This window comes from Tauraco erythrolophus, chromosome Z (assembly GCF_009769465.1).
Source record: "Tauraco erythrolophus isolate bTauEry1 chromosome Z, bTauEry1.pri, whole genome shotgun sequence".
In the NCBI taxonomy this organism is placed as follows: Eukaryota; Metazoa; Chordata; class Aves; order Musophagiformes; family Musophagidae; genus Tauraco; species Tauraco erythrolophus.
In genome coordinates, this window is record NC_141496.1 from 10163307 (window position 1) to 10186058 (window position 22752).

At 42.6% G+C, this 22752-nt stretch overlaps 1 protein-coding gene across 1 annotated transcript in view; it reads right to left on the reverse strand.

The window, feature by feature from the left end:
- The window catches only part of KIAA1328 (KIAA1328 ortholog), a 182638-nt gene that overhangs the window by 34544 nt on the left and 125342 nt on the right, over window positions 1-22752 (reverse strand). The window contains exon 9 of the mRNA XM_086629470.1: window positions 3627-3811. Within this exon, the coding sequence (XP_086485596.1) occupies window positions 3627-3811 (185 nt within the window). The remainder of the gene's footprint in view (window positions 1-3626; window positions 3812-22752) is intronic.

Consider the following 22752-nt stretch of genomic DNA (forward strand, 5'->3'; position numbering starts at 1 on the left):
TACAGTGGAGGCTGGTTCGTGCAGTACTGGGATGAAAGTAAGCAAAGGGAAATCTAGGTTGATAATCATGAAAGAAATCTCTATGAATTGAATAATATTAATGTTCATAATACTTAACGTTTATATAGTACTTCACATCTTCAAAGCGCTTCACTAATATTAACTAATTGCTCTATTCGATTGTAGGGAAGAGTCTTTCCTCAAGGGAAGAAGTTCCAGATCTTGAATCCCTAAGAAGCTACATTAGAAAACCTACCGAAAAACAAACACTATACAGAAAAATCAGCCCCTGGAAAAGTACAGATTCTATGAGCTAAAATGATTTTCCTTCTCTGCTTTTTCTTTTACATATGGAAAGGAAAGCTATGCATGCTAAACAATATCATGCAGATGCTGTGTCCCCCAAAGAGATAAAACGGGAAAAAATGGCTCTTTCTTTGTTTCAATGCAGAGATATTTCAGGAAGAGTGTGAAGAGGAAGACTTTAAACAGAAACGTAGAGAAGTAAAGTGCCCAATATTGCAGAATGCAATTGATAGAACCTAGTTTAGTTTCCCAGGCCAAAAGCAAAATTTTCCAGGGCAGAAAGGAAGAGAAACACTCATTTCTGTACTCCAGTGCTTTTTAACTAGACAAGTTGTTAGATTTTAGTACAAATTGACATAGCTGCTGGTGACACCAATAAAAACAATTTACTGCTGAAAAGATCTAAGACTTGAGGATTGCTTCGTCTGCTTAAAGTTTTGCTGGTAAAACTAAAAAAGTTTGGCTACAAGACACAAACACCTGCTAAAGCACAGGAATAAAAAATAAGGAGCAAACAGAAATAGGAGACAAAAAGCAACAGTGACAGAATAAAAGCCGATTGCCTAAGTTGATCCGGTAAGCTTCTACTCTGAAAAAGAGCAGAAGTACCCCTTTTACTCCATCAGGTGATGGGACCAGGTTAACAATGCTCTTCTCCCCATTACTAAACATCTGCGGGGAGAAAGGAAAAGTGGATTTATTAGTAAATCACCCTTTTCAAACTCACTGCACTCATAGTAAGTGAGCAGTCCTGTGGGCAGTAAAGCCTTCCACCCTTCCAGAATGGGAATGTTTTCCTGATTAATCATTTTGTCTTCTCAAAAAAAAACCCCAACAAACCACAAAAAAAAAAACAACAGCAAACTAAGAAGACAAAGGTAGTTGAACAAGACAAGACCAAAATCTGGTACAACTGCCTATGCTGCTGTGGAGGGACACTTCATGAGTTGCACTGTCACCCACATAAACCCACCATTCCCAGTGGCAGAGGGAGATTATATAGTGAGCCCAAAGGCCCACATCAGCACTGGCACTCCCGAAGGTGTGCTTGGAGAGAGTCTCCGGCCTAAGGAATATCCAATTTAAATAGACAAGACAGATGAAGACATGAGAAAAATAAATGTCTGTAGCAATAGGTTAACATCTGACTGTTAAGAAGTTTTCAGTGGACTTGTTTCTGTACACAGCATCCAACATCGCTGTTCTCTGACCAAAAGGCCACCTTAAGGTTTGTGGCTAAATAACATCAAGTTTCAAGCCTCCAGATGTCATCTTGTTGACTTTATTCCCCTTTTCTCACATTGCAGAGCTCAGGTAAAGGCACTGCAGTAGAGGGATCACTTTATCAATGCAAAGAGCTACTGAACAGTGTCCGAGACAGAACCCCAGGCTTGCTGGCTCAGCACTCTGATGCAGTAAGGCAAATACCATGTTTTTATAAATTTCACCACAGAAGACAACGTTAGCATCCCTCATCTTATTTTTGTGAGATGCTACATAATTGCTTCCTAACAAAAATACAAATTCTGAAGCAGAAATCCCAGGTCAGCAACAGATGGGAAAATCCAGCAGAATCAAGGACAGAGACAGCTAAGTCCAGAGGTAACTAGAATTAAGAAACTTGACATTGTGCCCTGGTGATCCCCAAAGATGGAAAAAACACAAGTATGTGTGTATGCTTGTTAAAGGAGTCCAAACATATAACAGAGGGAAGCCAATTAAAAAGGTACTAAATACAGAAGACTTCAACTCCGTGATCAGTGCTAGGTAATTTGCCTTGTGATAAACAAGCCATTCAAATCAGTAATAGACCTGAGGTTGTTCCACAGCTTGAAAACATTTCTCTGAACTTTATCTGGTATCACAGCGAGTGCTGATGTTTATAAGTTAAATTTTGCCATGCAGCTCTACATCTTCAAAGCCAGCAATTCCAGTAAGCGTTTGCAAAAGATACCCACCATCTTCAGACATTATGCTGACCACTACGACCACTAAATCAGCGTAGGTGCAGCTCAGTTGCTATGTGCAATAGTCAGGTGCAGCTTGTAACTTCTCCTAAGTACTACAAAATGAAACGAAAGAATGAAGAGGCCAGGTTGGATTTTCTTCCCTGAATCTATGGAAAACAAATTACGTTTTGGGACTATCCCTATCCAAGGAACAAAACCCATCATCCAACTGTGAAAAATCTCAATTTCATCACTACAGTATTGAGAAGGAGGGGGGAGAAGGAAGAGGAAAAGAAAAAAATAATGATAGCTGAAAAAAACATAAAAGAAAACCATCAGTGAAAACTGCCCCTGAAACTCTGCAGAATTGTAACGGCTTTCTCTTGCTTAAATTGATTGGTGTAGCAATGTTATAAAATGACTATTAGGATTCATTGTGCACAACAGAAAGTGTGAAATGTCAGCAGACTATACAGCAAAAGTAATGGGTCCTGAACCCCTGTTAGTCAAAAATGATTTTGTTTCAAATTAGAAATTGATTTTTTTGGACACAAGCCCTTTACAGGCTTCCAACTTTTGTAGCTGTGCCTTGGAAGAGATTAACCTCAGCCACTGTTTGGGTCCAGGCTGATGATACCCTTTTGAAAGTTCCTTCACAGGGACTGCTTTTTAATGTTGGTACGGTCTTAACCAATAACACAAGTTATTTGTTCCTTTGAGAACTGCACCAAATTTCTTCTCATTTTGCCATTTTCTGGCAAATATATGCTGACATATACAACAAACTGGCTGACAAGTTAAAATAAAAAAAAAAGGCTAGCTCATAATTGAGCCAAGGATTATGTTCAAGGCTCAGCAGTGAAACATCCAAGCTGCCTTTGTTCCCAACCCCTTCTATTCTTAAGAAAGACTGCTTCTCTGCTCCTTAAGTGGAGGTACTAAGAGCAGGATAGATTCTAGCTGTACAGACATCCCTGTGTGGCAAAATATCAGGTTGTGATGGTGGAGCCATTACTTGAGGAGGAAAAGAATGTGAAGAAGATTACATTTCAAGAGCAAGCCCCACTGCACTTATTCTCTCTGCTTGCTGGGAAAGGAAAAAGAATCGTGGAGTAGCTTTTTGAGATTAAAGGGTGATTTTTCCCCCCTTCCCTCAGCAACACCAGCCAAGAAGATCACTTGTTATATACAAGGCTTTCTGTGCTTTTTATTACTTTAAACGTAGCTACCTTCTCTTGGGTTGTTTTAAGCAACTTGCAATCCTTTCCCTCTAATTGTGCATTTTACTGACACGGACTTGAACACGTATATACAATTTCCAAATGCCATCAGCACACCCATGGCCCTGCAATACAGTATGCTTCCCCTTACCTTTCCTTGATTTGGTGCCTTCCCTCTTGGTTCGCACCAGTAGCGTTAGCCCATCTTTCATGTTTGCACCAATACCAACCATTTTCTTCCCCAAACTGCTGCCACCACTGCTCCCTAGTATTCTCGAGGTTTTGCTCACTGGAGGTGTCCTCAGAAAATAATCATCATGCTTCAACACCGGTACACTGGGAGGAAAGAAAGATCACACTATTAAATGATGCATTCATTCCTTTTAACACTGCACCCAGCCCTCTCCCCTACTTTCACTCTCCAGAAGCGTAACCGTCATGCCGCTGGTTGAGCTCTTGTTGATTCCATTTACAATGTCTAAAGCAGGATGCCTAAGGACTGAAGAGTTACCAACCTACTTTATCAGGACTCTTTGGCTATTAGCAGCTGGCAGCACTCTTCACAATTATATTTGGAGTTTTGTGGCATTTGGCACATTTCCTAAAGCATTAGGTCCTGGATATCCTGAGTGGTTAGGACAGGACAAGTGGGATGAAGATACACAAAGTACTTTGTCCAGCACAGTGGAGCAAGGTTGGAAGAAAGAGTAATTTAAAAAATGCTCACTTTGCTAGGATAAAGGGAAAATAGAGAAGATTGTGTGAAGAGAAAACTGGAGTTGTGGTTTGCAAAAGAGAGGTAGATCACAGAATCATGGAATCATTTAGGCTGGAAAGGACCTCTAAGATAATCGAGTCCCATCGTTAACCTAACACTGCCAAGACCACCACTAAACCATGTCCCTAACCACCACATCTGCACATCTTTTAAACATCTCCAGGGATGGGGATACATTGATTAAAGAAGAAAAGAGATGAGAGGGGATGAGACAAAAAGAGGTGAGATGAATAACAGATGTACATGTAAGCAGGACATAGAATGTATGAGCAAACTGGTGGGAGAGTATCTGGTGCAGCAAGTGCAGCAGTGTGAGAAGAGTACGAAAAGAGAAGGCTAACCAGAACCATTACAGTTCAAGGTGAACTTCAGCACAGGATCACAAACACTGCACAGATAGAGCCAAGAGGCAAATTTGGCAATGTGGAGCAAGTATGACTTCAGTCTCTGCAGACACGGGCAATCACAAAACATTTTGGAAAGACAGGAGGCATGGAGACCCTTCTTTCTCGCAGTAAAGACAACCTACTGCTTTCAGATTCTGCTCTCTGGGAAACAACTACTGCTTTAAATGAAGATTCTCAATACGTAGATGTCATTAGCCCCATCACCGTTATAAAGAGCAATTAAAAACAGAAACAAATCTTCGGATTATCCACACGAAGGAATACAATTCACCCCAAGATTATACTGGTCTCCTTGCAATAACGGGAGTGACATACAGTCTTCCTAAGTTAACAGAAGATTAAAAAAATTCTTCTCCTGTTTAAGCATCAGTTGTACATGGGCAACTCCAAGACCGCCATTGAGTTTGTCTTATTTGGGATGCAGCTTTGTGGAGGTGGATTCACAAGAATCTTTTACCCAAAAGCTTACACTACTAGATTCACAGTACCTCTGAGGAAAAAGCAGATATCCAATGGTCCCATCAGAAAATGATAGCTAAATTAAAAGTTTCAAATCAATGTGCTGTATAAGGCATTGTTTAATAGGGCCCACTGCGCCTGTGGGACAATTAGTATTACTCGTGTATTATTAATGCAGAACATTATATAACGGCTTATGATCTGTAATAACTGGCTGAAGTGTTGGATAGAACTTCTCTGAATAACCTTCGTTTACTTTAGGGCTTCAAACTGTGTGGTCACTAATAATAACGCAAAGTGTTATCAAAATCTATGGTGGGCTAAATTAGTATCTTATTTGAATTCTATGAAATTATTAACCTACCAATTCCTGCAACCGCTAGTACAGCAAGAGGTGGGTTTGGACCCTAGTACCTGTTTAAAGAGGCTTAAAGGTGCAATACTTGACCATATTTCTCTGATAATACAGGACTCGATATTCCATTTGCCTGTACTTGGAGGATTAACAGCATTCAAAAGCACTCAGGTTGTCATTATTTGGATGCTTTCTGAGTTTTTAAAGTACGTTTAATTACAACCTACAGATCTTCTGCGACGACAGTGACCTTTGGCTTGCAGACGAGGAGGCGATTACTCAACTGTTTCTCTGCAATACCTTTCACACCGCGCGGAAACCTCTAGAATACCAAGATCTGGTTTAAATAACGCTGTGGCGGAGGCAATTCAAACAGAAACAGACACCAAGAAGTTACAGAAGCTAATTTAAGAGGAAACAACAAAAGCAAGTATATTTGCATTTATAGCTTGCTAAACAATTAATTAGAGCCTGGTTCTTTAGCATTTAATAAAAGAAAGCTCACACTAAAGTTTTGCTCAAGTAAGGACAGAGAATCTAATCTTAAAATGACAAGTAATCTGAGAGGTGTGTAGACCAAGGACGGAAAGTGATAATGCAGAGAGGTAAAAAAATTCAGTAATTAACAATGTACCAAAATTAAACTAACAAGACATAAGAGAGAAAAAAAAATAATCTATTTCAGAACATAGTTGCTCACTGACATCTGGAATATTGAGTAGAATGAATGATGTGACTATTGCAACCTGGAAAATTTAAAACTAACACATGGTCCAAAGGGATCAGTCATGTGTAGCTAAAGAGGTTATGTGACAAAACAGGTCCTTCTCCATTTTCAAATCCAGCAATCCATAGTATCACTCGAATGCAGCATGGTTAGCAGGACTTCCTGCAGGGCACCACAATATACAACGAATTTTCGTGCTATTCCCTGAAACTACACAACAGAGAAGACTGTCTAACGACCTTATTAACCTACCTAACCTACGTACTAAGGGAGAAGTTTTAGAGTAGCATCACCAGAAAAGAAGCGAGTCTCAGCACTTCTGCCTCCTTACGAATATTGAAGCACATCACCAACAAAGGAAAACATACCTTGAACAGTTTTTCTATTTTCTCTGAGCCTCATATCGCGATATCCCTGCTGAGCGTGAATGGCAAATTTTAAATGTCATTCAGGACCCATTGAATACTGCTAGTATTTGCATTCCTTAAAAAGTAGAAAAACATTAACCTTTTGTTTTATTGAATTAAAATGCCATGGAAATGCTGATGTAGTCTTCAGAGACTGAAATACTTTTACAAAGAAGAATAGCTGTCATTTATTAGACACAAAGAACAATTACTTGATAGGATGCTTTCTGACAAAAAGCAGATTGGTATTCTCATCATAGAAAAGGCATTGTAAAAAAACCCAGCACAGACCTCTGAGACTTGAATAATTTAAAGCTGCATTTGGTGCAATTTGAATTTTTCTTTAGGGAGGCAAAGTTAAATACCTTTAATTTGTTCTAATTATTTCAAATTTGCAAGTTAATTATGGCTGATCATTAAATAACAAAAAGGACTATCGTCTCCATAGAGTTTTACCTCCTACCCTCTGCATTACTTAAGCTAGATTTTAGTATGCATGAATTAACTTTCTAAATAATCACACGGTTTGACTAAATGGCTCAGTAAAATGAGCTCTGATCCTCAGAATAAGCATTAATGGACATTAGAAAGGCTATTGGGACCCATGTTACTTACATTATAAGTATTTTTAATGGGGTCTTATTTACTAATCTTTATGTACTGTTCAAGTTAGGGCACCATATAGATACATTATTCTGCTTTAATAGAGGAAAGTCAGTTCTTCAAGATACTAAAATAAATGTTCATTTAGAGGCAACTAAATTCATTTTTAAATTAATGCAGGAAAACTCTGATAGAATTTAACTCGTTTTAGCTGTTCATCCTGATGAATCAATCCAACATAATGGCAGCCTTGGTCTGCAAATGGAATTTTACAGATCTATTGAATCGCTAAGCAACTCAAGCAGCTAAGACTCTTGCCACAGAGTAGTGTTTACTATCAGTACGTGTATACCCACGAGATTTCATCTCTTCCCTGCTCTGTACCTAGAGCTCATCTGACAGGTTCCTATTCATCAATCCCAAATTTGGATGCTCACCTTTCACTGAACTCTGATCTTCCCATGTATTTTTCAGTGCAGATCAGGGCATCCAGAGAACAGGACTACATTACAACTAGTCAGAAACCCAAAACGTGAGGCAATTCATGCCTCTAGTATATATGTTCAACAGATGGCTGCCTTAATGGTACCCTACTGTACTCTGCTGAGGCAAGGGCTTGTGAGTTTAACCATTATCAAACTAACAGATTGCCATGATAGGTTAGCTCCAAAAGCAAACACGTTGGAATGTTATTTTCCTGTTCCGCAATTTCTGTTTTAAAAATAAAATAATTAACAGTTCATGTGTGCAATCTGCTGCAATTATATCAGGCCAAGAATGCATAACACTTAATGATGCAAAACTGGTGATAAGTAGACAACCCAAGCAATACGTTTTTGTAGCTGGAACCTGTATTGCCATTTCAAATGCAGTTTAACAAACAGGCTGAAAATTGCTTCCCCCCTGCCTCTTTGGCTGGGAGAGTTTTCAGCCAGATCAGTTTGCAGAGTCAGCTCGATATAAAGCAGCAGTATCACCAGCACTGAGACAAAGAAGATGTCAATATATCATGGGATCTTCTTTTCATCAGGGGTCCAAACGTAGATCGGTCTAATTTAAGTTATCAAACCACACTTTTGAAAACCACCAGTTCCAAAGCAGGACTATTTGGCAATTTGGTTGTCTGCATGGCAAACAAAAAAATATTTGTGAAGAGAAAAGGAGGACTGTAGACTTTGGATGAGTGGATCTAGGAAGCGACAACAGCAGTCTCTTGAACAACCACAACTTATCAGTCCTCTCAGGTGTACAGTGTTACTCTTTGTAAGCCTCTTCTTCCAGAACTACTAAGTGTCTCAGATTTTCCACGTGTTTTTTTCCAGCAATGTGTCAGGTAGGGCAGTGTAATTATTCTAATCCGCAAGTCAAAGAACATAAGAACCTAACTCAGTAAAGAAGCTGGACCCCTGGATAACAGAGGTGGAAGAGAATGGGAGCCAACTCCCAAACACTTGACTCACTGAGAAATTAGTGCATACACCATGTGTGCCTGCTTATAGCTAATCATGCGGAAAAGCCTGACAACAAATGGAGACCTTACAGCCCTCCTTAGCACATCTCCATCTGCAACCTGGAGTCCTCTTCTGAACGGACACCGCCTGCCCCCTTCCCCTTTTCCTTTCCCTTCTTTACAGCAGAGCTGGGGAGAAACACGTCAAGATGTACAAGCCAGTGGAGTAGCACATGGAAAAGAGAAGGGAGACTGGTCCACTCACTCCTGTTTTGTGTAGGGTGTGCAAATCTACAGGATAGCTGAATGTGGCTGGAAGGGAGGTAAGAGTGTTGCAGGTGAGGACGAGAAGCACAACATGAACTTCAGGGCAATCTCTAATCCCTGAGAGAAGGCCATCATCCTTCCATTCCTCGCCACAAAACCAAGCTGCTCATGTCAGCAGATCAGCAACCTTAAAAACACACTGCTAAAAATCTAAAGCCTATCATATTGAAACATACAGCGCTTGAAAGAAATCTAAGCTTAATGTTTTTCCTCACATTTGAAAAGCAAGAAAAATATCCTATTATAATACGGACCTTGAAGGCCATATTCAAGCCTAGAGTGAGATTTCATGGACCAATTATGAAACCTGGCATTTTGAGTCTTATGTTAGATGTATCAGCATGTTAATGACACTGCTGGGATCCAGCGCATGTTAATAAGAAACAGCTGCTTTCCTTTCTAGAGAGCAGGTTCATTTATAGTTTTGAGATCACAGAATCATTGAACAGTGTGGGTTGGAAAGGAGCTTTAAAGGTCCTCTGGTCCAACCTCCCAGCAATAAGCAGGAATTTCTTCAACTAGATCAGGTTGCTCAGAACCCCATCCAACCTGACCTTGAATGTTTCCAGGGATGGGACATCTGCCACTTCTCTCAGCAACCTCTTCCAGCATTTCACCACCCTCATCATAAAAAATTTCTTCTTTATATCTAGTCTGAATCTACCTTCTTTTAGTTTAAAACTGTTACCCCTTGTCCTATTGCTACAGGCCTCATTAAAAAGTCTATCCCCATCTCTTTTATAAGCCCCCTTTAAGTATTGAAAGGCTGCAATAAGGTCTCCTTGGAGCCTTCTCTTCTCCAGGCTGAACAACTCCAACTCTCAGCCATTCTTCATAGGAGAGGCGTTCCATTCCTGTGATGATGTTTGAGGCCCTCCTCACAGCCTGCTCGAACAGGTCCATGATCTTTGGGACTGAGTCCATCTCTTTTCTCACGTATTTTTCTAGGCAAAAGGCAGGAGGGCAGGGACACATAGGGGAACACCTCTGCAGCCAGCAACAGTTCCGGAACTGAAATACAAATAATATCAAATCTGCTTGTAACAAAGGATTTTTCATCACAGAAAGTAAGACAGTGATTGCCTATGACCTACACGTTACTCTGCACATGATATATTGCTGGGGAATGATGCTTTTGTGTCTTACAGTTCTCTTCAGGCTCAGTGCCCTCGATTCCATTAATGCCTGTGGTTGTATCGGGTTTCTCTGTTGCCTTCCCCCCCCCCCCCGTTAAACTGTCTCTCTTGGACCTACTGCATTTGGTTTACTTTTCTCTCATCTTGGAGGAGTTGTACCAGCCACTACTTTCTGTACATCAGCTGCACCAGGGTACAGTAATCCATAACACAGCTTCCCCTTCAGAGACCAGTTCCTTCCCCATTCCCTCAGTGACTGGTGCTCAGATATTTAATTCCACCAGCAAGAATTGAGGCCACATATGCTCTTAATTAGCAATGACCTATTAGATCATACCAGCCATAGGTGAAACCCTGGCCTCATTGAATCAATCAGAATACTGCCTTTATCTTCAATGAAGTCAGGACTTCACTTAATATACACAGTTAGAGGTCCATTTGTAGCAAGTACTAAGCTAAATTCCATCTAAAATTATATTCATGCCTTCCCTTTGAAGACCTGTTCTCATTCTGCTTTAAGTTAGCTATATTTGAACTCCCTATGACCACCTTTCCTACATATCTTAGTTGTCCTAATAAACAGCAAAATGAGCTCTGATTACTTTTCTCTCTTCTCTTCTGAAACCAAAGAAAATTCCAACATGAAGGTTTTCAGACAATCATCGAGAAATGGCCGCAGAAAACACACTGGCAAAGCTTCAGCAGGACAAAATGCTGTGATTGTGTGTTTGGCCTTTCTGATAGAGCAGAGCAGCTGTCGTTCCAGCAAGCAGTGCTGTCAGCCTTCACAAAAGAAAGTCATGTAAATGTCAAGTCATAGGTATAAAAACAATCCCTCAAAACAGTGTCTGTGTATCTGAAAAGCCTGCCTAGCTGTCACCAGTGAAGGTACCGTAAGGAATGATGCAAAATCCCGTTTAGGACAAATGAACTTTTTGAACTAAATCCAAACTTCTTCAGCAGATCAAGCCACATCACTCTCTCCTTCAGAAGAAGAATAACATGCTCTTCAGCAATGTGAATGCCTGTCGAAGTGCCTTATCCAGCATCACTGTTTGGCTGAGAGCCAGCCTCATTCACAAGGTGCCCATCGAAATGCTACATGCAAGCTATCTCCTGAACAAACATCCTCCAAATTAGATTGCAATTCGGTTGTGATAAAGGCATAGAAGAACAATTCATCATCCTTTCTCAACTTGGCTCACTCAGGACAAAAGACTTTACAGTAGATGGGCTGCATTGCAAAGCTGGCTGTGGCTGAGCTGTTGCTGCAGAGATCGGTCTCAGTGTGCAGGTAACCACCTGCTTGGGTCCAAGTGTCCTTATGTTTTCCTTTGCTAAGACTATCGGTACATAAGCATTCTCTCCTCCGTAGGAGTTTCCAGACAGGCTGATAGGTTTTGGTAACAGGAGTTTTCAGTAAGTGAGCAGCAATTGCAAAAGCCCTTTTTCTGATCATGGGTGACGTCATGGAGCAATCATTTGCTAAGGATAAGTGACAATATAGCAAAGGAGGGACACAGTAAGAGTTGAAAAGTAGGTACTCACGAGGTTACCAGTATGCCCTGTTACGACGACGTTTTGAAGAGATGCCTAATTAGAGCAACAGATATGTAAGACTGCACTCTTGTGTGCTGGTTGGTTATGAAGAGTTACACACGCACAGAAAACAAGAGTTTTGGAGGATTCTGTACCTCCCATACGTGGACAGAAGAGTTATAAAAGATGTAACATCTACAGCTGTTTCTGGTCATTGACAAAGTTGCACCTGATATACGTTTACTTTCGATACTCAGTGTACTGGCATGATAAATTATCATCCCTGGTGTCTAAGTGAGGAAATGAAGGAACGAAAAGTTACAAATTTCTCACACTGATAGTGATGAAAATTAATAACCACTAAACTGGGCAAATACACGTATCCCTAAGGATCCTGAGGTGACCTTCAAGGTCATTGACAGCCCCCCTGATATCAGGGAACATGGTGCAGGGAAAGCCTTTCACACGCATCAAACTCCACGATAAACACAATCAGAGGTTTTATCTGTCTTGTTCTTCTGAGGCTGCTGTCCTTGAATCTGATTTCTCTAATGATTAGGAACCATTACCACTGAAACCAACATGGGAGCATCCTTAAAGGACCCAGCTTTTTCCATGAAAATCCAGTCCTCTTATTCTAATCATCTTTACCTGCATCACATGGGGATTGAATCCAGCATTTTTAAACACAGATTGTCATTGGGTTTTAGGGTTATACAGGTCTGCTAGTGTCAAAGTCTTACAAATCTCAGGACTAGTGAATCTCCAGACAGTAAGGTTTTTCTTATTCCAAAAATCTATCAGGAGCTCAGCGTGTTGGCATGGGCTGAGTCCGGCTACAAGGCACAGCTCTTACATGATGCCAATGCATCTCCTCGCACCGCGCTGGCTCCCCAGCCAAACACAAACCTGATGCGGTTTTTGATTCTTGTTTTATAGTGATCAAAACCAATGACATGTTAGAATATACAACTATAATATATATGGCATCCTAAATGCTCTTATACTAGGATCTTCTAAAATCACGTCATACGCTATTCCACGTCTGCTGGAAACACTCCCCCTCAATGCATCTTTACACTTCATTAGCCTCTTCTTCCATGACTAAATCACATCTGTGGGACATGGTCACTCTATGATTAAGGAGTATATTAATGATTTACTACTACACTAGTACTTCTTCATATTATATTGCTTAGTAAAACGAAAACACTGAGATTGTTTATTGATCTGCTTTAAAAAAAGCCTTGTAGCCTAAAAAGAAGTGAATAGAGAGATTAGATTTTGGATTTTACTCAGATTAGTGGATTATCATGCCCAACAGATGTAGATTTGACAAGGTAGCTCTTGGTAAAGGTTTACAATATAACTTCTGGCCACTTCAACTGTTTTGAATCCACTGAAGTTATATATTTCAAAGACGATGTTGATGGCTAGTGACTGGAAAATTGGGTATTTATTGCAAGTGCAATACAGACTTAGATGCCTAACTGATAGCATATAACTCTAAAAACCATGGCCTGGGCCTCACAAAATAGACAACACACTAAGGATTTCTTTCAGTGCATGGATTTTATGTGAATGTGACAGTACCACCAAATATTGACTCAACCAGGATGCTTACAGAACATATTTAGCACTTTTTTGTACTCTTATATTCAGGAAATAATAGACATAATAGAATAATAATAGACAGAATTGAAACCACACAGAAACCATTGCCTCGCTAAGAGGCACGTATCAGTGAGATACCTATTGGGATGCTCTGATGTCCAGTATCAAGGGAAGAGATCCTGGCATGAGGCTGTGTGCAGTGAAGCTGCGGGCGCTGCCCAGGCTCTGGGCTGCTGCTTCCCCATCACTAGAAACTGCGCATGACAAATACACCATGTACTTCTGTTAGCCCAGATACGAGTGATTCTTGCCATCTTGCAGCTACCACTATTGACCTTAGGTCTTAGTAGGCTACCTTTGCACGAGTTTGTTATAGCCTGTTTGGAAACGTCTGCCCAGAGCTGTTGCCACCAGTGCCACTCTGACACTGTGATGTGCGTTTAGAGGCTTGCCAAACCACATCAGCCCTACTGAGTCTACAGCCAGTATATAAATTTAGCCTATTTCTCAGAGACATGACTTTGTCAAAAAGGATGCAAGATGTAGATGGAGATTAAAGGAGCACAAAGTTAAAAAAAGAACTAACTACGCATCAATCAAACAGAACTACATGAATTACACAGAGATGAAACCTGGTACTACTGACAGAAGACTGAAGGTACTTGCATATTGTTTTGTTTCAAACTCTTGCCTGTGCTAGAAGCCTTATGTAAACTCTTCTACACAGAAGAGCTGACAGTTTGCCACCACTGGTGAGTTACAATACTTGTCTCCCTAGGTCACTGGTAATAACTTTTGAGCATGATTTAGATTTTAGGTGGATTTACTGGGCAGAGACCATCCTTGAAACTCATCAAATTAGGATTGGGGTTGGGAAGGAAACAAAGCACTCTGAAAATCTGAAAAAAATCTCCGAAAAAACTCTGAACTGTAACAAAAAAAAAAAGGCTTAAAGACATAAGATACGATACAGGAAACGTAGTCAGAACAGACGGAGGCAGGAGTCACCATGATGTGACTCAGTGGTTCCAAAAGTCAGAAAGAGTTAAGAAACATCACAGGAGCACACATGGCCAAAGGTTAATGCAACACCCAAAAGAACGTAAAGTCTCATGTAACTGAAGGAGTAAAGAAGAGAAAGTGGCAGAGAAAATAAAATAAGAAACAGCTTTGTGAGTTTCTGCAGAGCTCTACAGACTGACACTGTAGACAAACGGTCTCCGAAGGAGGGTTTCGGAGAAGCAACAGTGACAAGATCTGAATAAGCAGCCAAGATTGGAGGAAGTAGAAAGGCTGAGAAGTATCAAGGAGCCTGAGAAAGAGAGAGATCGGAAGTGTCGGGCACTGCCTGACCTGAAGCAAGAACACAAACAGGAAGACCCAGAAAACGCAACTCAAAACAAAGGGCATTCTGATCCCTCACCCCACACAGCAGAGGACGGTAGGTCAAAGGTGAACCATGAATGGAAAGAAGTCCGTGCTTGGGGTAACAGGCGACCCCCTTGCTCCTCACCTACCTCAGCTCCCCAGGTGCCCCTGCACAACAGGTATGAGGCTCTGGAAGTGGAAGGCCCGTCAATGGATGGTGAAGCTGAGGGACCATCTGCACTGGAGGTGTCACCAGGGTCAGAGAGGGCTACCCGTTGTATCAAGACGGCCTCCACAGGGAAGAAAAGAAGGGTCGCAGTTATAGGCGACTCCCATCTGAAGGGGACAGAAGGTCCAATATGCCAGGCTGACCCTGCTCTGAGGGAAGTCTGCTGCCTCCCTGGAGCCCGGGTTAAAGACGTCGCTAGGAAACTTGGCCCTGGTATGGCCCACAGACTACTATCCTTTACTGCTCTTCCATGTAGGTGGAGACAAAACCGAAACACGGAGCCCACAGTTGATCAAGAGGGATTTCAGGACCCTGGGACAGCTGGTAAGAAGATCTGGAGCACAGGTAATCTTTTCATCCATCCTTCCAGTTGCGAGCAATGACACTGGAAGAAGCAAGTCCATTCAAACAATTAATAAGTGGCTCCGTGGCTGGTGTCATCGCCACAATTTTGGCTTCTTTGACAGTGGCATGGGTCATAGGGCACCAGGCCTACTGGCACCAGATAGGACTTCTCTTTCTCAGACGGGAACGAGGGTCTTGGCACAAAAGCTAGCAGGGCTCATTGACAGGGCTTTAAACTAGATTTGAAGGGGGAGAGGGGTAATATCAAGAATGATAAAGATGTGCTGGAAGTACCTGTAGAACAGAAGAAGGGAATTCCAGCTGCTCCAGCCAGGAAGTCACATTCATCTGGGGCCCAACTTAAATGCCTTTATGTCAATGCGTGCAGCATGGGGAATAAGAGGAGTTAGAAGTGTGTGTGCGCCTGTTGGGATATGATCTTATTGGCATCACAGAGACGTGGTGGAATGAATCCTATGACTGGAGTGTCAGAATAGAAGGGTACAGGCTCTTTGGGAAGGATAGGCAGGGAAGAAGAGGAGGAGGAGTTGCCCTCTATGTCAAGGACCAGCTAGAGTGCATGGAGCTGCACCTGGGGACCAATGAGGTCCCGACTGAGAGCTTATGGGTTAGGATTAAAGGCAGAGCAGGGACAGGGGACGTAGTAGTAGGGGTCTGCTACAGACCACCTGACCAGGAGGACTGGGTGGATGACACCCTCTACAGACAGATAGGAGCTGCCTCACGTTCACGAGCCCTGGTCTCCATCGGGGACTTCAACCATCTTGATATCTGTTGGAAGGACAACACAGCAGGGCATAGGCAATCCAGGAGGTTCCTGGAATGCATGGGTGATAACTTCCTTCTCCAGGTGGTAGAGGAACCAACGAGGAGAGGTGCTACGCTGGACCTTGCTCTCACTAACAATGAAGGGCTGGTGAGGAACATGATGCTCAAGGACAGCCTTGGCTGCAGCGATCATGAAATGGTAGAATTCAAGATACTTAGAGAAGCAAGGAGGGTGCATAGCAGGCTCACTACCCTGGATTTCAGGAGAGCAGACTTTGGCCTCTTCAGGGACCTCCTTGCTAGAGTACAATGGGATGAGGCCCTGGAGGGAAGAGGGGCAGCACAAAAAAGCTGGTTAATATTCAAGGATCACCTCCTGCAAGCTCAGGAGTGGTGCATCCCAACAAAGAGAAAGTCAGGCAGGAACACCAGGAGGCCTGCATGGATGAACAAGGAGCTCCTGGACCAACTCAGACACAAAAAGAAGGCCTATAGGGGGTGGAAGCAAGGACAGGTAGCCTGGGAAGAATACAGAGCAATTGTCCGAGCAACCAGAGATCAGGTTAGGAAAGCCAAAGGCCTGATAGAGTTAAATCTGGGCAGGGACATCAAGGGCAACAAGAAAAACTTCAATAGATATGTCAGTGATAAAAAGAGATCTAGGGAAAATGTAGGCCCTCTCCGGAAGGAAACGGGAGACCTGGCCACCCGGGATATGGAGAAGGCTGAGGTTCTCAATGACTTCTTTGCCTCAGTCTTCACTGGCAAGAGCTGCAGCCGCACGACCCGAGTCACAGCTGGCAAAGGCAGGGACTGGGAGAATGAAGAAGCGCCCACTGTAGGAGAAGATCAGGTTCGAGACCAACTTAGGAACCTGAAGGTGGACAAGTCCATGGGACCAGATGAGGTGCATCCGCAGGTCCTGAGGGAACTGGCAGATGAAGTTGCTAAGCCACTATCCATCATATTTCAGAAGTCGTGGCAATCTGGTGAAGTTCCCAATGACTAGAAAAGGGGAAACACAGCCTCCATCTTTAAAAAGGGGAAAAAAGAAGACCCAGGGAACTACAGGCCAGTCAGTCTCACCTCTGTGCCTGGTAAGATCATGGAGCAGATCCTCCTGGCGACTGTGCTAAGGCACGTGGAAAATAAGGAGGCGATTGGTGACAGCCAACATGGCTTCACTAAGGGCAAATCCTGCCTGACTAATTTGGTGGCCTTCTATGATGAGGTTACAGCATTGATGGATAGGGGAAGAGCAACTGACATCATCTACCTGGACTTGTCCAAAGCATTTGATACTGTCCCACACGACATCCTTGTCTCTAAACTGGAAAGACGTGGTTTTGATGGATGGACCACTCGGTGGATCAGGAATTGGCTGGATGGTCGCACTCCAAGAGTTGTGGTCAACGGTTCAATGTCCACGTGGAGGCCTGTGACAAGCGGAGTTCCTCAGGGGTCAGTACTGGGGCCAGTGCTATTTAACATCTTTGTTGGAGACATGGACAGTGGGATTGAGTGCACCCTCAGCAAGTTTGCAGATGACACCAAGTTGTGTGGTGTTGTGGACACACTGGAGGGAAGGGATGCCATCCAGAGGGACCTTGACAGGCTGGAGAGGTGGGCCTGTGAGAACCTCATCAAGTTCAACAAGGCCAAGTGCAAGGTCCTGCACATGGGTCAGGGGAATGCCAAGCACAAGTAGTGGCTGGGTGGAGAATCGATTGAGAGCAGCCCTGAGGAAAAGGACTTGGGAGTGCTGGTGGATGAGAAGCTCAACATGAGCCGGCAATGTGCGCTGGCAGCCCAGAAAGCCAACTGTATCCTGGGCTGTATCAAAAGAAGTGTGGCCAGCAGGTCGAGCGAAGTGATTCTGCCCCTCTACTCAGCTCTTGTGAGACACCACCTGGAATACTGTGTTCAGCTCTGGAGACCCCAACACAAGAAGGACATGGAGCTACCGGAACGAGTCCAGAGGAAGGCCACGAAGATGATCAGAGGGCTGGAGCACCTCTGCTATGAGGACAGGCTGTGAGAGTTGGGGCTGTTCAGCCTGGAGAAGAGAAGGCTCCGGGGTGATCTTATTGCAGCTTTCCAGTACCTAAAGGGGGCCTACAGGAAAGCTGGAGAGGGACTTTTTCCAAGGGCGTGTAGTGATAGGACAAGGGGCAATGGCTTTAAACTGAAGGAGGGGAGATTTCGATTAGATATAAGGAAGAAATTATTTTCATTGAGGGTGGTGAGGCAGTGGAACAGGTTGCCCAGAGAAGTTGTGGATGTCCCATCCCTGGAAGTGTTCAAGGCCAGGTTGGATGAGGCTTTGGGCAACCTGGTGTAGTGGAGGATTTCTCTGCCCATGGCAGGGGGGTTGGAAGTCGATGATCTTTAAGGTTCCTTCCAACCCTAACCATTCTATGATTCTATGATTCTAACATAGCCATCTGGAAAACTTATTTTGAAGGAGGGGAATGAATATTGAGCAGTCAAAGAAGTCTTTACAGGTGCAAGATGAAGGGCTACAGCAAGGGGTGGTGTTTTAACTGTTGACACACTGAAGGCGTGTTTTTGCTGCAAAGGAGAAGGAAGCTGCAGTAGCTGTCAGCAGCCCAGACGTGTATGGAGAAGGAGAGTGACCCCGAGGTTACGAGTCTGAGTGACAAGGAGGATGCGGCGTTATCAAAATCAGAAGTGAAGAGAGATTTGGAAGAAAAAGTAAGGAGTTCTGTTTTGCCCAGATTAGGAATGATCTGAAGGCAAAACAACCAGGATTACGTGTCAGGGAGGCAGTCAGATATGCAAGACTAGACGGAACAGAGCAGAGGGCTTAAGAGTTATTGGCAGAGAGATGATAGCCAAATCCGTGTAACTGGATGTTGTCATCCAGGGACGCGGGTACAGAAATCTCCAGGTAAATCAAGGAGTGACTAAATCCCTTCCCTGCCACCTCACAGAGGCTCCTACCTAGTTCCAAAAGAAATTATCTAAAATAGTGCTGCAAAAACATGCATAAAAAAACCTGTCTCTCCATAAAATCTAAAGATCATACTGTTTCTAAAATTAGGGCAACCACTAAATGAAAGTTAACCCGAACAATAACTTTAGCTAAACTTCAGGTCACATGCATTTAATATAATGAGATGAAGAATATGAAAAGGCCATTCATAATAGAATTCATCGAGTTAGGAATGCCATGCTTAGCTGCCTTATAACATATAATTAATGATCCTATAAAAATCCAGCAGTACGAACTCTCCTGGCTGCCCGCAGAACTGTTCTTTATGCTGGGTAGGGCAAGCAAGCATCTGCTTCCACAAATACTGCCCTTTGAGAAGCTGAAAAGCTTTTTTTCCCCTGCTCCATCAGGGACCACACTGCCATTTCCCTGACACGCTGAGCTTTGAACCGTTACCCAAATCAGACTATAGCATTTGGCAACCCAGTACACATCTGTCATGATAGACTGGTTATTGGTTAAATGTTAAAGAAAAAGTCATTAACTCTTTTCCGTTGCTTCCACCTTCCTCTAGATTATTTATAATCCCCACTAAACCCACCCTCTGTTTATAGTCTTTTAACACAACAGAGAAATACATACTGTCTGGAGAGCCATCTTGCCTTATACCACTCCCAACCATTTGGTACAACAAAAGACGTTCCCTCTCCATCAAAGGCCTGATCCCTCCTGAAGCCTTGATGCTCAGATTCAAGGTTAAAAGATTAAGGCCTCAAGCATTGAGTACCAGAGGAAAGGAAGCCAAATATCAAAAGAAACACAAAAATCAATCCTCTTCACCACAGGAGCAGTGTGAAGAACAAATCAGCTGGGCTGAATCTAAAATTTTCTCTGCGTGGCTCTCAAAAATTAGCACTGTTACAAACATAATGGGTAGTTCTGCAAAGCCTCAGCACCCACGCAAAGCCACAGAGTTCAGCTCAACACACCAGTACGGTCCGGAAAGTTTTATGTCAGAATAATTCAGTGGCAAACACACCAAGTCCACTTCAGAGAAAGTGAGAGCTGAAGAGCGAGCGAGAGCACGCGTGCCGTTATCTTCATATGTAGTCTGTATATCTGCAAGTGGCAGAATCTAATATTTACTGGAGTTTGCCTTTTGCTTCAATTCTCTGTGTGCTGAAGCGCAGCCAAGGTCACAGGAGGGGTGGGGGAGTGGGTTTAGCTTAGTGCAGCTGTAATCATGGCCAGAACAGCAGGGTACAGAGGATTTCTTGCTTAACTTTGTAATACCAATAGCTTTTGTTCTTAGTCCTGCCCCATCGGTTCTGATATAAGCTTCTAAATGGCGTGAAAGTTGTGCGGGTGGGTTTAAAACCTTCTAATTTAAAACTACCTTCCAGAACATTTCGTTTTAGAAGATTTTTCTTAACTTTTCCAACTCACAAATTTCTGGGACATAGGAATATCTAGATTAAACATAATTTTCTCTTCATCCAAGATTACACATAAAAATAAAAAGTAACAAAATGCTATGTCTGAAAAAGTAATTCACTCCAATTTATAAAAATAGAATTCAGGTTTTCAAAATTCAATTCAGGCAGTAAACTAACAGTGTCTGCATTTTCCTGTAAAGAAGGCATCTGCAAATGACTTGCAAAAATGTCTCTCACTGTCTGCAAGTGTTGGCAAGGAACAAACTTCTTCAGGAGATGCATGAATTTTAAATATTTCAACCCAAAGAAAAAAAAAAATCTCCGAGCATTTTCAGTTCTGATATGTGATATTACAGAACCATACCCATGCAGAAGACTGGCAGGAAATGCAAGTTTTGTGAAAATACCAAAGCACTCAAGTTTTAGCAAGCCCATTTTCACTGATTGCCACCCTGTGCTTAGGAGTATTTCTAACACCAGAGTTCCTGTACTTCTTGAAGACCTCACCTACAGGTTGGCTCCATCTGCCTATGGCAACTACTTAACGGTATCTCCTACTCACATCTTATATCTCAAGTCTACCAGTAGGCTTCCTGCTCAAGGTTACTTTGGACTGTGAATGGAAACGATGCAATACTGCTGTGTGCAGCATACCTGATCATGAGAATAGAATCAACATAATTCAGGTAAATGTAAGACAGGCAGCTTCAAAATCCTGTTGCAGCCAAAAGTAAACCTGAAAATGAGATTGATGAAGAAACCAGGTCAGCAGAAATGTACTCCTCACTCACGAGTCCGACAAGGATCACTGCCTACCTTAAAATAAATAAATAAATAAATGCATAGGTATGTGTGAAGAATTGCCACGCACCCCTCATTCAGCAACAAGCCTTTAGTAACGACATCAGAACAAAAGCCTTCACCCTGCGCAAGAAAACCTACTGCCTTTCTAGTCTGCATGTGGCACTAACGAAGCAAAAATGCGTATCTAACTCCAACTATGCTCTCCTGTTACGTCACAACAGACTCCGGCAGCCATCTGTTGGAGGGATGCAGTGGCTATATGTAGCCAGACAATGACATGTGAGAAAGAAAAACTCATATCTGCACCTAATTCAACATTTGTACTATTGGCAGATCTGCAAGCACTTTTTTTACCGGCCAAACAAGTGTTCGCTCCACAAATATCCTATCTAAAAATGACACAAACTCAACGTAAAATTATCTGGAACAAGAAAGCAACTTGGGTGTTAAAAGGAGCACTAACAAGTGGGTAAGAGGCTTCCAGATACACAGATTTTATGGGCCATTTGCAAGCACAGTTGATTTCAGCCCAATTTAATGTGCCAGTCTGCCAAAATAGCTAAGAGATGAAAAAAATCCCAACAAACTGTATTCGATACATTCCTAAAAGTTGTCCAAGAACTATATAGATGCACCTCAAGAGACCAAGGACAACTCATAGACGAGCTGAAGTCCGGGAGGTCTTGGACAAGAAGTCAGTTGCGGCACTGGTGAGTTTCTCCTCCAGAGGCTCAGGACAAGAGTAACAGAAGGTGACACACGCACGCCAGCATGAAGAATCAACAAGGAAACTCCAAATAGGAAACAAAATGGGCGCTACCACTGCCATCATTTTTTAAATATCAGTTCCCTTCAAAAACGGGAGTAACGGGGCCGGTGCGAGCCAGGTCAGAGGTGGCAGAGCCGTGTGAGTGCCTGTGATTTTTATTTTATTTCTAAATTAGTGGCGGGGGGAAGGCTGTGGATATGCCTGGGACAGCAGGGGGAGCTGCGAGCCTGCGCTCCTCGGCACATCTCTTCAATCGCCTGGAATATTTGGACAAAAACAGAGAAGTATGCTTGCACATCACCAGAGAAAGATGTCTGCATGTCTAACAAGCCACAAAATAAATCGAGTTCATAACAAAGCATTAAACAAGGAGCAAGAGATAATTGTCACCTTCTCTCACAAGATAATAAAAATAGTTACACCATAAACATAAAAATCTTTTAAAAGACCCCTGACAGCATTTCCTCCTGGAAATATCACCATAGCAATGAGCATTCAAATAGGGGGAAAGTACTGCTGAATTCTGTGTTTGATATTTTCAACTAACTAAAAATACAAACTGGAAAAAATACACACGGGTGATATAGAATGAAGCACACACACATAAAAAGCCTTCAACGAAATTAAAGATGGCAAATTCCACCTGCAAATCTTTAACACTCAAAGGAAAGAAATCCTTTAACCAGGTAGCATACACGGAGAGAGTGCCTGCAGTAACTTTAAACCCATCCGATGGCTGCTGTATCCTATTGTTATTCCTACTTAGGACATTTTGCACA